This window comes from Mixophyes fleayi, chromosome 4 (assembly GCF_038048845.1).
Source record: "Mixophyes fleayi isolate aMixFle1 chromosome 4, aMixFle1.hap1, whole genome shotgun sequence".
Lineage (NCBI taxonomy): Eukaryota > Metazoa > Chordata > Amphibia > Anura > Limnodynastidae > Mixophyes > Mixophyes fleayi.
In genome coordinates, this window is record NC_134405.1 from 337,304,101 (window position 1) to 337,319,449 (window position 15,349).

The window sequence follows — 15,349 nt, forward strand, 5'->3', positions numbered from 1 at the left end:
ACCGCAAACAGGAAAGCAATTGAACTGAACATAATGGGTCGTACTTTGTGTAACGTTTCAGGTGTGAAATCCCTCTGCGCACGCCCAGAAAGCGGCTGCACGCAAATGCTCCTATGCAGTCTTGCGCAGTTCTGGTAATCTCTCCCACCTGGCGCCTGTAGAGGGGAGTTCTAACGTTGGCCTAGTGCAGTAGTGTCGTGTTTACGCAAATGCGGCTCGTGCAGACCTGCAGCCACACGCACGTAGTCCTGTTAGGAGAAGACGTACTTTCTGCACCTATTATAGGGCAGTTGCAAATACTCGTTGAAGACAATGACTTGTTGGAAACCAGACGTATATACTGGTGACGCTATGTAACATCTATTTTTCATACATGCTAATATCTGTTTACACTACTGTATCTAATACCGATATAAAGTATATAAATATACTCTCTGGAGGGGCATGGGAAGAGACACACGGGGCTGGCTATACCTAGGGCAGCGTGCCCGCTGGGTGTTTTTTTTGCGTGCCCCATCCGTCTAGTAAATCTGGCTCTGTGCTGACCACCCTGGGTTTGGTTTGACACTATGGCAGGGCTCTCAAAGTCTAGTGCTGGTACTGTCAAGTTTGGGGGGGACCCCACTCTTTATGTACCCCCCAAATTTGCCAATACCAGCCCCGACTGGCAACACAATGGCGATTTTAAATTTATATATTGTTACCACAGCAAGGTCCGCACAGATGGTCGTCATTATCAGAACTGATGTCGCACCAGAGGGGGAACAGATGCACAAGGTACACCTCCTAGTGGCTCCCTCCCCAGCACACATTTACTGACTATGGCTACGCCTGCCCGCCCACTACCTCCCCCCGTAGAGAGGCAAGAGGGGGAGATATGTCTCAGGCTGAGACGTAACTCCGCCTACTGCGTATACGGTTTTAAAAAAAATGCTTTTTGCACTGATAGGTCGGACTTACAACTTTACATGTCCCTTTATATGTTTGTGTGTGTGTGTATTTGTTTGCTTTTTACTGTGCTACCAAAACAAAACCATCAGGCATGAAATTATTTTATTTTTTTTTCAAAAGAAGGTGAAAATCAACAAAGAAAATAGTTAAAAAGTTGTTCTCCGTTTCATCTACACGGAACAAAACTATAACGTGGTCTGGTCATGAAGGTACAAATAGCTTTGGTTATGAAAGGGTTAAAGAAAACCCTAGAGACAAAGCGATGACACGTGAAAGAAGCCAGAATCTTTCATTTCATTTATGATTTAATTTAACAATCAACATGTGAATGAATTTAGCAGTCACTTTATTATCTACCAACGTACCCTACGCAACATTTCTGTCTTCAAACTGATAATGCCGAATAAGTATTCTAGTATCTGCCATGATTATTTGTCCACTGGGTGGCGCTGTTATGTTGCTGGCTACCAATGATATTTATTTGACTTAATATTAGATTTACTTTAAAGACTGACAGGGAAAATGTATTTACAGCAGAAGTGGCGTATAACAATAGAGATTCCAGATCCATTACAGTGAGCGGTGCCCCATAATCTGAGCAATTAGGAAATGACAGTGCTAAATATTGACTTTTAGGCTAAAATCCGTTGTGTAGGGTTGCAGTGAACAGCGTGTTTTTCCATGCAGCCTTTTAGGGCAGAGTTTATTTAGTTTAGGGTTTAAAAAACGTTAATTTCCAGAGCAGCTTAGACCCTAAAGGTACAAATCTGTTCCTGCAGGAAAATGTTCTGCCGTCACCCATGTGACTGCGGTCATGTCCGAGCATGGTACTATATGAGGGGGCTCAGCGTGTGGAGGCCATTTACAAGCACAGAACGCATGAAGGTGCATGGGGAGGCAGTGTAAGGACCCTAGGAGGCACCGATGTTCCCCTCGAAAGTGGCGTTGACATGAAGGAGCAGCAGCCGGCAGCCTCTCATTAAAAGCACAGGATCAGTGACATCAGTGTTTTAGGCCCATCTGAGCCATTGACGCCCTAGCAGCCATCTTGTTGCACTGGGCCTGGGTCCACACGTACCCGACGCGCTCTGCAGATGCCTCCACAATGTAGCAGTGCGTCTATGTGCGCAGCGCTGTGGAAAAATCTCCAGTGACCCAAAGCTGTGATCATACCAAACCTCCCACCTCCCACCCCTTTAAAACAACCACTTTCATTAAATAATGATATTTTGTTTTCCTCCTAAAATACTGCAGAGTTTAGTCTCATGTATGTCTTATATTAATAATGTGTTTTTCTTAACTGTCCCAGTTTAGGCGGCACTGTCCTGATTTGAGGTCCTGACTCACAGGAAGTGGGGATGGATGGCACCAGGGTGAGCATTGCTGAGTAACTCCCAACTGTCCCGCTGAAATCGCCCTATTTTAGGCCTTTGTCCCGAATGGAGACATGTCTGTCCCGCAGGTGAGAATGTCTGGGGGGAAGGGAGATATCTAATGGGCAGCCTAGCCAATTACGGCTCTGGAGGCTTGGCCACACCCCATTGTGAAGTGGTTACACCCCATCAAGGAGTGGCCACGCCCCTATCCCCCTGCTGGGGACTTGAAAGTTGAGAGGTTAACAGAGCTATCATATTATACCCAGGCGCCTCAGAGAAAACCCAGGCGAGACTAATTCTGCAGCGCTGTACATAAAACTCATTCACATCAGTCCCTGCCCCATTGGGGCTTACAGTCTAAATTTCCTAACACACACACATAGACAGACACTAGGGTCAATTTTAATAGCAGCCAATTAACCTACCAGTATGTTTTTGGCGTGTGGGAGGAAACCGGAGCACCCGGAGGAAACCCACGCAAACACAGGGAGAACATACAAACTCCACACAGATAAGACCGTGGTCGGGAATTGAACTCATGACCCCAGTGCTGTAAGGCAGAAGTGCTAACCACTGAGCCACAGTGTTGCCCCAGTTCTGCTGCTACGAGCCCTGTTTCGGCTTCTCTGCTCTTGCACTGACGTGATATTGGGCACGTAGCGGAACTACAACCGTTGAGGGGCTCGCTCACCTCCATTTCCCGCCAACGGGGGCACACAGACTGGCCAATCCTGGTTTTGAAGCTAAAATATATATATAATATATATATATATAGCGAGGATAAATTTCTCTGCTGCCTAATACAGAAGGGAAAAGTCAACAGGGCCTGACTAAGGATTCAGACCGCCCTACGCTAACACGCTCGTAGCGCCCCCTAGACTTCCACACCAGACTAATACGCGATAGATAAAAACAAACTCCGCCTTAATTTAACACACTGGTATATCATCACATATACACAATGCAAACTATAGCAGCCGTTTGATATAAATCTAGGAAGGATTGCAAACTCAAATGCAAAGTCAAAATGAAAAGTCCAAATGCTTACTGTTGTCCAATCTGGAACTGATATAGTCCCTCTAGACGGAGGTATACTTTACCAGAAAAAATGTCCGTAGCGACCTTATAATCTTCTTAAAGTTCTCTCGACACCACAAACCTCTCCGTTAGTACCTCTCATAGGAATTCCTTATAAACAGACTTTGTTGTAAGCGATGTGATTAACTACTTGATGTTGACATCAAATTACCTTCCAGACGGCAGCCGCACAGATTATGTCCTTCGGTCTCGATAAGACCCAGGTCTCTTTCAGCGGCAAATAGGCTTGGAAGTTCATATAAAATCCCAATTCCTGTGATTCCCTTTCAAATACCTAATGCGTTTCTCTGTCTATTACATTCCGTCCTATATTCTGTACACTCTACTTTATACACCCCATTCTGTACTCTGTGCACTCTACTCTATACACTCCGTCCTATATTCTGTACACTCTACTCTATACATCCCATTCTGAACTCTGTGCACTCTACTCTATACACTCCATCCTATATTCTGTACACTCTACTTTATACACCCCATTCTGTACTCTGTGCACTCTACTCTATACACTCCGTCCTATACTCTGTACACTCTACTTTATACACCCCATTCTGAACTCTGTGCACTCTACTCTATACTCTGTCCTATATCTATGTACACTCTATTCTATACACCCTATCTTATACTCTATACACTCCTTTTTATACTGTGAACTCTGTACTCTGTACACTCTACTCTATACATTCCTTTCTCTACTCTGCACACTCTATTCTATTCACTCCATTCTGTACTCTATGCACTCTATCCTTTAGACTCTTCTTTGCCTGCATACCATACTTTGCATTCCACCATAATATACTCTATACATCTCCATTATTTACTCTGTTCCACCAGTGGCCCAGCCAGTCACCCCCGATCTTATTCTCGATTTCCAGGTCACTTGACCTCACATGATGCAGGGAGATCCGGCTGTATAACGGAGGAGGAGGAGGGAGTGCAATGTGCTCTCCCTTCTTCCTTAGTGCGGCCCTCCAAGAAGACAGAGTTGCCCCCACTGCTGTACACTGTATTCTATACACTTCATCCTATATTTTGTACACCTATCTATACCGGTTATTCCACACTATTGTTGGGGGTTGTACCCCCCTAAACTACGCACCCCATTCTATACTCTGTTCACAATACACTAGACACTCTATACACCACTTTCTGTATTCTGTACAACCTATTTCAACCTCTGCACACCATACTCTAAATGCTCCATTCTAAACTCTGTGCACTCTACTCTATACACTCTATACTATACTTCATTCTGTACTCTGTACATCATAACTCTATATGCTACCTTCTATACTCTGTACACTCTGTTCTATACACTCTATCCTATACACTCCATTTTGTACTCTGTACACTCTACTCTGTACACTCCATTATGTACTTTATACACTTAACTTATACTCTGTACACCCCATATACACTGCTCACCATACACTCCTTTCTGTACACTCTACTCTATATGCCCCAGTCTGTACTCTGTGCACTCTATTCTGTACACCCTATCTTATACTCTATACATTCTACTCTATACACTCCTTTCTATACTCTGTATTCTCTACTCTGTACACTCTACCTTATGCACTTCTTTCTATACTCTGTACTCTCTACACTCGATCCTATACTCTGTGCACTCTACTCTATAAAATCCTTTCTATACTCTGTACACCCCATTCTATTCTCTGTACACTCAACTCTACACTCCCCATTTTGCACTCTGTAAACTATACACTATACATTACACTCTATACACCTCTACTATGCTCTGTGCACAAGACTCTATACACCACATTCTACACTCTCTTCTGGCTCCTGCCTTCCTTTTATCCATAGCATGATATTCGCCCTCCCTGTTCATTGCTTCATCTCCTCGTCCTGATAATATGATCTGTGTGACTTTTGTATATTCCAGGCAATGTTAATTTTTTAGTCCTTTCTTGGGCTAGTGAGGTTACACTCTATATCGTGTTTATTTCCCTTCATCCACTTGTATTAATCCTCTATATTAATGTTTTAGTTGATTTGGGTGCTGATTGTTTTCAATATCATGGTTCTTATTTTTGCCCTTTTTATCAGTAATTTTACCCTTTAATTTGATACCACCTCGTATAAATACTGGGAGGTGTGTAAAGTTCCCCTATCTCCTTGAATAAAACTAGAAGGTTGAAATGCGTTGGTGTTCATAACAGTGTGAGCATTCATTAGGAAGGTTAGATTTTAATGTGGTTAATGGAATGATACTATCGAGATTTTTGTGTCCCTTGATTTTTATGCACAATACCAGTGGGAGAGAACGAGCCGCTGACCGTAAAGGATTTCTGAAACGAGATACATTAAGGACACGTACAATCCTTAGGTTTAGCAAATTATAACACCTACTAATCTGTTCACGGTCTGAAGATTCCCGGAGTCGGGTTTTGCTATAAGTGTCTCTCGTTCCAGTGAGTATATTCACAAGGGGAGCGGGGACTATAAGGAGACTCGTATATATTTTGAAGCTTCTTAGAATATTGAAAGAAATTATTGGACATTGCTGTTTATTTATAACTATTCTCTTTCTTTTACATAAACATTTTCTCTGATAATGAACTGAAAGCTTCTTGCTTATTCCTGGTCTCTCTGCTCTTGGAATGTTAGTTCTTATCTCCAGGTATCTGCTCTGCATCACTGTGCAACCTAAACAAAACTTGTTTTCTGCTTTGTTTTTTCAATTACATTTGAATTAAAAGATTAATATAATAGGAGAAAAACACTTCAGAAGAAAAGTTTCAAATTCCTCACTTTGGCTTCTTTTTAAGTTTCAACCAATAAGCTGCAGCCCCCCAGCACCCCCCTCTCTGTATCCATGTTACACCCTCTCCAGCCCAGCAGACAGGTCTGTGTGACGGAGGGAAAAGGAGGAGACGGATGGGGGGACTCTGAAGACAGCAGAGACGAGAGGAGAGTGATTCAGCCGAGAAGCACCATGACCCAGCACTCAGCATACAGGTGAGTGAGCGCACACAGGGGATGTTAGAGTATACTGACACACACACACAGGTGAGTGAGCACACAGGTGATGTTAGGGTGTACAGACATACACACAGGGGATGTTAGAGTATACTGACACACACACAGGTGATGTTAGGGTGTACAGACATACACACAGGTAATGTTAGGGTGTACAGACATACACATAGGGAATGTTAGGGTGTACAGACATACACACAGGTGATGTTAGTGTGTAGCACATACACACAGGTGATGTTAGGGTGTACAGACATACACACAGGTGATGTTAGGGTGTACAGACATACACACAGGTAATGTTAGGGTGTACAGACATACACACAGGTGATGTTAGGGTGTACAGACATACACACATGTGATGTTAGGGTGTACAGACATACACACAGGTAATGTTAGGGTGTACAGACATACACACAGGTGATGTTAGGGTGTACAGACATACACACAGGTAATGTTAGGGTGTACAGACATACACACAGGTAATGTTAGGGTGTACCACATACACACAGGTGATGTTAGGGTGTACAGACATACACACAGGTGATGTTAGGGTGTACAGACATACACACAGGGGATGTTAGGGTGTACAGACATACACACAGGTAATGTTAGGGTGTACAGACATACACACAGGTGATGTTAGGGTGTACAGACATACACACAGGTGATGTTAGGGTGTACAGACATACACACAGGTGATGTTAGGGTGTAGCACATACACACAGGTGATGTTAGGGTGTACAGACATACACACAGGTAATGTTAGGGTGTACAGACATACACACAGGTGATGTTAGGGTGTACAGACATACACACAGGTGATGTTAGGGTGTACAGACATACACACAGGGAATGTTAGGGTGTAGCACATACACACAGGTGATGTTAGGGTGTACAGACATACACACAGGTGATGTTAGGGTGTACAGACATACACACAGGTGATGTTAGGGTGTACAGACATACACACAGGTGATGTTAGGGTGTACAGACATACACACAGGTAATGTTAGGGTGTACATACATACACACAGGTGATGTTAGGGAGTACAGACATACACACAGGTGATGTTAGGGTGTACAGACATACACACAGGTGATGTTAGGGTGTACAGACATACACACAGGTGATGTTAGGGTGTACAGACATACACACAGGTGATGTTAGGGTGTACAGACATACACACAGGTGATGTTAGGGTGTAGCACATACACACAGGTGATGTTAGGGTGTAGCACATACACACAGGTAATGTTAGGGTGTAGCACATACACACAGGTGATGTTAGGGTGTAGCACATACACACAGGTGATGTTAGGGTGTAGCACATACACACAGGTAATGTTAGGGTGTAGCACATACACACAGGTAATGTTAGGGTGTAGCACATACACACAGGTAATGTTAGGGTGTAGCACATACACACAGGTGATGTTAGGGTGTAGCACATACACACAGGTGATGTTAGGGTGTAGCACATACACACAGGTAATGTTAGGGTGTAGCACATACACACAGGTAATGTTAGGGTGTAGCACATAAACAAAGGTAATGTTAGGGTGTAGCACATACACACAGGTAACGTTAGGGTGTAGCACATACACACAGGTAACGTTAGGGTGTACAGACATACACACAGGTAACGTTAGGGTGTAGCACATACACACAGGTAATGTTAGGGTGTAGCACATACACACAGGTAATGTTAGGGTGTAGCACATACACACAGGTAATGTTAGGGTGTAGCACATACACACAGGTAATGTTAGGGTGTAGCACATACACACAGGTAATGTTAGGGTGTAGCACATACACACAGGTAATGTTAGGGTGTAGCACATACACACAGGTAATGTTAGGGTGTAGCACATACACACAGGTAATGTTAGGGTGTAGTACATACACACAGGTAATGTTAGGGTGTAGTACATACACACAGGTAATGTTAGGGTGTAGCACATACACACAGGTAATGTTAGGGTGTAGCACATACACACAGGTGATGTTAGGGTGTAGCACATACACACAGGTAATGTTAGGGTGTAGCACATACACACAGGTGATGTTAGGGTGTAGCACATACACACAGGTAATGTTAGGGTGTAGCACATACACGCAGGTAATGTTAGGGTGTAGCACATACACACATGTAATGTTAGGGTGCACCACATACACACAGGTAATGTTAGGGTGTAGCACATACACGCAGGTAATGTTAGGGTGTAGCACATACACACATGTAATGTTAGGGTGTAGCACATACACACATGTAATGTTAGGGTGCACCACATACACACAGGTAATGTTAGGGTGTAGCACATACACACAGGTAATGTTAGGGTGTAGCACATACACACAGGTGATGTTAGGGTGTAGCACATACACACAGGTAATGTTAGGGTGTAGCACATACACACAGGTAATGTTAGGGTGTAGCACATACACACAGGTAATGTTAGGGTGTAGCACATACACACAGGTAATGTTAGGGTGTAGCACATACACACAGGTAATGTTAGGGTGTAGCACATACACACAGGTAATGTTAGGGTGTAGCACATACACACAGGTGATGTTAGGGTGTAGCACATACACACAGGTGATGTTAGGGTGTACCACATACACACAGGTAATGTTAGGGTGTAGCACATACACACAGGTAATGTTAGGGTGTAGCACATACACACAGGTAATGTTAGGGTGTAGCACATACACACAGGTTATGTTAGGGTGTAGCACATACACACAGGTGATGTTAGGGTGTAGCACATACACACAGGTGATGTTAGGGTGTAGCACATACACACAGGTGATGTTAGGGTGTAGCACATACACACAGGTAATGTTAGGGTGTAGCACATACACACAGGTAATGTTAGGGTGTAGCACATACACACAGGTGATGTTAGGGTGTACAGTCAGACACACACAGGTAATGTTAGGGTGTAGCACATACACACAGGTAATGTTAGGGTGTAGCACATAGACACAGGTGATGTTAGGGTGTAGCACATACACACAGGTTATGTTAGGGTGTAGCACATACACACAGGTAACGTTAGGGTGTAGCACATACACACAGGTGATGTTAGGGTGTAGCACATACACACAGGTAACGTTAGGGTGTAGCACATACACACAGGTAATGTTAGGGTGTAGCACATACACACAGGTGATGTTAGGGTGTAGCACATACACACAGGTGATGTTAGGGTGTAGCACATACACACAGGTAACGTTAGGGTGTAGCACATACACACAGGTAATGACAGGCTATAAAGACTATAGAATACAAAATGCATATAATATAGACTACAGATTATCATCACCATTTATTTATATAGCGCCACTAATTCCGCAGCGCTGTACAGAGAACTCACTCACGTCAGTCCCTGCCCCATTGGGGCTTACAGTCTAAATTCCCTAATATAGACACACACAGACAGACACACAGACAAGGGTCATTTTTGTTAGCAGCCAATTAACCTACCAGTATGTTTTTGGAGTGTGGGAGGAAACTGGAGCACCCGGCGGAAACCCACGCAAACACGGAGAGAACATACAAACTCCTCACAGATAAGGCCATGGTCGGGAATTGAACTCATGACCCCAGTGCTGTGAGGCAGAAGTGCTAACCACTGAGCCACCGTGCAAACAATACATATAAAATATATTAGTATCCTTAATATTAGTCTATCCTTAGTACCTGAAAACATACACTAATTCTAAACATATTTCTTTAATCCTCAGTCTCTCTATTCCAAAATACCACCCAGCACCAATACACACCAACTACCAATATATATATATTTCTGTTTGTTAACATAGATTTTCTTAGTGTTTATGTGATAATATCTCGGGGTGGGGACCACTAGGGTGGTGGTGGAGACTATAACGCCATTGGGTGAGATCATCGTGGCAGTGACTGGGTGTTGTTTGATGAAGATGATCTCCCCCCCTCCTCCACAGGACACTCGGTCATGGCTGTGTACTTGGAGACGGTGGCTCTCTTGTTTTTCTCTCTCCTGGACGTTCCGTGGACTCTCTGCGCGTCCAGCTCTCTGTGTCCGCACACCACCTACTACCACGACTGCTGGATCAGGCGGTTCCCGGGGCTCTTCCTCAGCTTCTCCGGATCTGAGCAGCGCGGAGCCCGAGTGCTGCAGAGACAGGAGGAGCCCTCCGCGCAATCGTGCAGCCGCAAGTGCTGTGACCAAGGTGAGGCCCCAGCGAGTCAGGGCAGAAGGTACATAGGTGAAATGATTGCATGCAGTCGCACATTAAGCTGGGTACACATCTATGCAATTATATTGCCGATCACACGATAAACGACCGTTTAGTCATATATGACATCATTGTGTACGCTCCCGTTATTTTTAATCATAACACAGCACATCACATCTGCTGATTTCGTCTTACAAACTTCCTAAAAATCACGATCAATGATGGAACGATGTCAGGGAAATTTGGAAGTGTTTATACACTCGCGACCAGACAGTTATCTGTACAGTGCACAGATTCACGATCTTTTCTGCAGATGGTTACGAGAGATGAAGATCTCAGATCCGAAGGTTAATTGTGTATAATGTGTACGTAGGAATCGGCATACTCATCAGGACTTTCAGTCGTTGGTGAAATTGATACAGAAATCACATCTGAAGTAAGGTTGCATAGGTGTGTACCCAGCTTTAGTCTAACATCAGCTCTCTCATAGCTGATTGGCTGCAGAACATTTATGGTATAAACATATTCTTCTTTAACCAGTTTCATTAGTGATGTTAATTAGAATAATCACCATTTTAAACAATTCCATTGTTTGGCTTATTTTCCCTATAATACCGTTATCACCTCCCAGTGCTCTTTTGTTGATCTAAATTAAGCTGGCTAATTCTCTCGCAATATAATAGTGGGCGTGGCCTACTGGCAAGAGATATGTGTGACATCATTAGGGGGGCAAGGTACAAAATAAAAAAATAAAAAAGGTATAAAAATCATACTTGCCTACTCTCCCAGAATGACTCTTGAATTTCAGGTAGTTTTCCCTGGAGAGCAGACCAGCCCCCTCTTGCATCCTGGAAACTTCCTAGTGAAGGGGGCGGGACGTGGGGCCTCGATGACGCGCTTCACAGCGAAACGCGTCACTGAGGCAAATTGCGGCATTGTAGCAATCTCCCAGAGGGGGGAAGGTTAAAGAAAATTGCAAAGTATGATGAAAATATGACAGAGATCAGGTAAATGAATGGCACCCCGTTTTACATCTCCTCACAGACATTTCTCTGTGGGAGGCACAGATAAGCACAGGAGATATTTTGAGATTTGCCATCCCTTTAAATAAACCAGCATCAGTCACATTTGTGCCTTACTCAACTGTCGACGGGGTAAAGAGAAAAATTCTAATAATTATTTTTTTTAATTACAATACCTGTATATGTGTCATCAAGCAAAACATTGCACAAAAGGTATATTGTGCCTCCTAATTAATTGTTAAATATGATGATGGACATCCTCAATCTGTGTATAATGAATCCTCTTCCCTCCGCAGAGGTAGGCAACATATAACTACGAGGCAAGTTTAAATACGGTTGATCCAGCGCTAATGATCCATAATGTGTTTCTACAATAATATGTGGGACTATATCTATGTTAATAAGGAGTGATTAAATAAATTGACATATAACTATGGCAGCTCCCATTTATATCAGGCAAATAAGGATCTCCCTGATGAATAATGAATTATGTGTTTTGCTAAAACCTGTTTTAGTAAGTGATAAAGGCCCCTACTTCATCATCATCATCAACATTTATTTATATAGCGCCAGCATGTTCCACAGCGCTTTACAATTGGGAACAAACGCAGACTTTACCATTTCTGTTGCTTATTCCTTTTTATTTTACAAGAAACAATTGTATTATATCTTTTTATGTAATTTTGTGAATTGTTTTTTTTTCATCTTAAGTATTGTGGATTTATTTTCCATATTATATTCCAGTTAATAAGTTCACATCTCTGTGTTCACATGATGGACTACACTTGGTTCTAGAACACTACATAGTTGGAACAGAGGAGATCATTTGGTTTATGATAACTCTGATGCAGGTATCTTCTGATAGATTAGTTTAACCAAAGGTTTCCTGAGTAACAGTGTCAGCTGACAAAGAGTAAACGTTCTACTGTACAGAGAACAATCAATAGCAACAGCGCCACCTGCTCTGAAAGTGAGAAGTGCAGGAAAAAATGATTTGTTGTCCGACATAACATATGTCTATAGTTATATTAGAATATTGAACATGTGAAATGTATCATCTGCCCTCCAGGAAGTAGCTGATATTTTAGCTTTGTCCTTAGAGTTGGTTATGGAGCTTTTACTCTGTCTCCGCAGAGTCCTGTAACGTCGCCGTCTTCTTCTCCGAGACGAGCGCTGGGAAGGCGAATTGTCACCTGATGCACTGTCCCCAGCCGGAGAGCTGCCTTGTCCAGCTGCTGGAGCGCGGCGTTCTCTTCACCGTCACCGCTGGTGAGTAGACAGACGCATGAGCGATGTACAAAACGGGCTCTTTAGAGATATAATGTGTGAGCGTTAAATATACTTAAGATAGGGCTGTGATTTATTACTCTCAGTCACACAACAATAGTACTATTTCAAACATCTTAAAGGGGAACCCCGGGTAATATCTCATTTTAAACCGTGATACCACACATATATAACCATAGGCCTCTCATCCATGAGTCCCCACTCACTGTACGATGCTCCCATTTCTAGCATTATAGCCAATAACTCTCCAATAGAATTTGCTGCCTTAGACATTTGGGTCACACCCCTTTTTTCCAGGCATAAGAACCTGGAGAATTCTAAACAGAAATACTGTCTGAGGTTAGACCTGCTGTAGACATGGGACCCCAATAATTCTCAATAGTTGAGTTGAAGGACGTCCAGGTGTAGATATGAGACCTTGCCTAAAGTTCCTATTTAAGTTCTACTGTGGTTCGGGAACTTCTACATATATTTTGGTTAATGCTACATATGCTTTCATAATTGGATAAACTTGTACTGAAAGACATAGGAGACGATATTGATCAATCCAACCTCATCTTCCAGGTGTTGATCCAGACCTGCTGGTGTTTGATAAATCGGGACACGTTGATTTGAACCCACGGTCGTCTTTGAAATGGGGACGTCTGAATGTGTCGCGGTCACCAGCCTTCCCTTCTCTCGGATCTCCGCCAGTCCTAGTCACTAACGAGCACCCCAATAATCAACCGTCCTCCTCTCCACAAAAACTGCCTCCTCAACCTCCTCGACATTCGTCTCCCCCACAATCTCCTCCTCAGCTGCCCTCCCCAGCGGACTCTCCCCTCCGCTCTCACCCCCCTACTCATTCTCCATCTTTAACAGCCCCCCTGACCCGTGAGAGCACTTTCATCTCCGCCTCAGTAGACAGGTCTCTACAAGAAGGGGACCTGGGCAAAGAGCCTCTTCCATCCTCACCTCCCCTGGACCAGCCCATGTCAGACGTGCAGAGCCCGGCCCACCTGGACAGCAGCAAACAACACGTCAATGAGACCAAGGGCCACAGCGGGAGGAACCAAAGTTCTGAAGGAGATGCAGAGGACAATGCCGACCCGTTGGCCAACCTCTGGCCGCTTCCAGCACTGATTGGATCTACAGTGACTTTATTGTGCTGCTGCTCAGGAATCCTGGCGTTTGGGTGTTGTAGAAGGAAAAGAAGAGGCCGATACAGGCCTGGGCGAGCACGTGACCCTGGAAGAGGGACGTTAATCAGGTGCACTCTGCTCAAGGAGAAGGAGTAATCCTGGGGGCCAACTGGAGACCGCTCTCTAACCAGGCTCTCTAAACCAGCCTGTGCCAGAATCTGCCCCCTGCTGGACAATAACTGGTACTGTTACTCCATACTTGTGACATCAATCACAGGTAAGATATCTGCAGGACAGTGATTTTGAATACAGCGCAGAGTACTGATGTTCTGTTAATACATGTCAGACACGCTTCATACCCCGTTCTAGAACCCAGATGTATAGTCAGATACTAACTGTTATTTAAGAGAGAAGATGATTCACTGTATAAAACAATTACTAGCAGCGTGCTCCGTACCATTGTTCTGCTAACATCATGTTACACGTCCACTCCTGTAATCGGAATTCTGATTGCTGTAAAAGATTAAAAACTCATCTTTCAGTGAATATCATGGAAGTTTCACCACTAGTTCATTGTATAGGACAGCGGATTCCAAACTTGTTCAGTTCAAGGCACCCTTAGGGTCTCCATAATTTTTTCAAGGCACCCCATAGCCAAAATCATTACCCCCGCCTTGCTTATCACTGGTCCTGAGGCACCCCTGTGCGATCGACGAGGCACGCAAGGGAGCCTAGGCGCACAGTTTGGGAATCACTGGTATAGGACCATCTGTGCCATAACAGGGCAGCTGGCATGACACTGTGTGGTAAACCGGACTCCGAGCTCCGGATTAAAGGGCACTTGGTCAGTAAACCAGCGCGGCAAGAATGTTGTGCCTTGAAATGATACTCGGAAAACAAAAACCAAGGAAGTTTTGACAACCGTGAAGCCTGTGAGGCATTAGGTACCTCATGTCTCTATTATGTCACTAGTGAATTGAGAAGTTGACTAATGGTTCAGTATATTAAAGTATTTTTAAAAACTGGTCCTAGGGCAACCAATGAATTTGTCCCTGTAATAATTGTCCCAGCTGTTTCATGTCAATAATATTTTACATTTTCCCATAAAATATGATACGTAATAGTCAATTGAGTGGGACAACATTGCTAAATATATAACCCAAAATCTTTTGCTGGTTAAAGTTGACCATACGCTGGGGGAAATCTGGTTGTTCGACCCACATGGGCGTCGAGAACTGGACTGGTCCGTTTACTCATCCACGGGGC

General features: G+C 43.7%; 1 protein-coding gene across 1 annotated transcript; it reads left to right on the top strand.

The window, feature by feature from the left end:
• Positions 1-6,292: 6,292 nt before the first annotated feature.
• MANSC4 (MANSC domain containing 4) lies at positions 6,293-15,055 on the top strand. Its single transcript, XM_075210548.1, has 4 exons — positions 6,293-6,407; positions 10,399-10,647; positions 12,810-12,944; positions 13,527-15,055. Exons 2-4 carry the CDS (start codon positions 10,410-10,412, stop codon positions 14,237-14,239), a joined length of 1,086 nt encoding a protein of 361 aa, XP_075066649.1. The 5' UTR covers positions 6,293-6,407; positions 10,399-10,409; the 3' UTR covers positions 14,240-15,055.
• Positions 15,056-15,349: the final 294 nt, after the last annotated feature.

What these genes read in the sequence shown, in the direction of transcription:
- MANSC4 (XM_075210548.1), top strand. Translation starts at nt 10,410, where the DNA reads ATGGCTGTGTACTTGGAGACGGTGGCTCTCTTGTTTTTCTCTCTCCTG. An exon ending in CCGCAAGTGCTGTGACCAAG is followed by an intron (nt 10,648 to 12,809) that starts GTGAGGCCCCAG and finishes CTGTCTCCGCAG; the next exon opens with AGTCCTGTAACGTCGCCGTC. An exon ending in TCTCTTCACCGTCACCGCTG is followed by an intron (nt 12,945 to 13,526) that starts GTGAGTAGACAG and finishes CTCATCTTCCAG; the next exon opens with GTGTTGATCCAGACCTGCTG.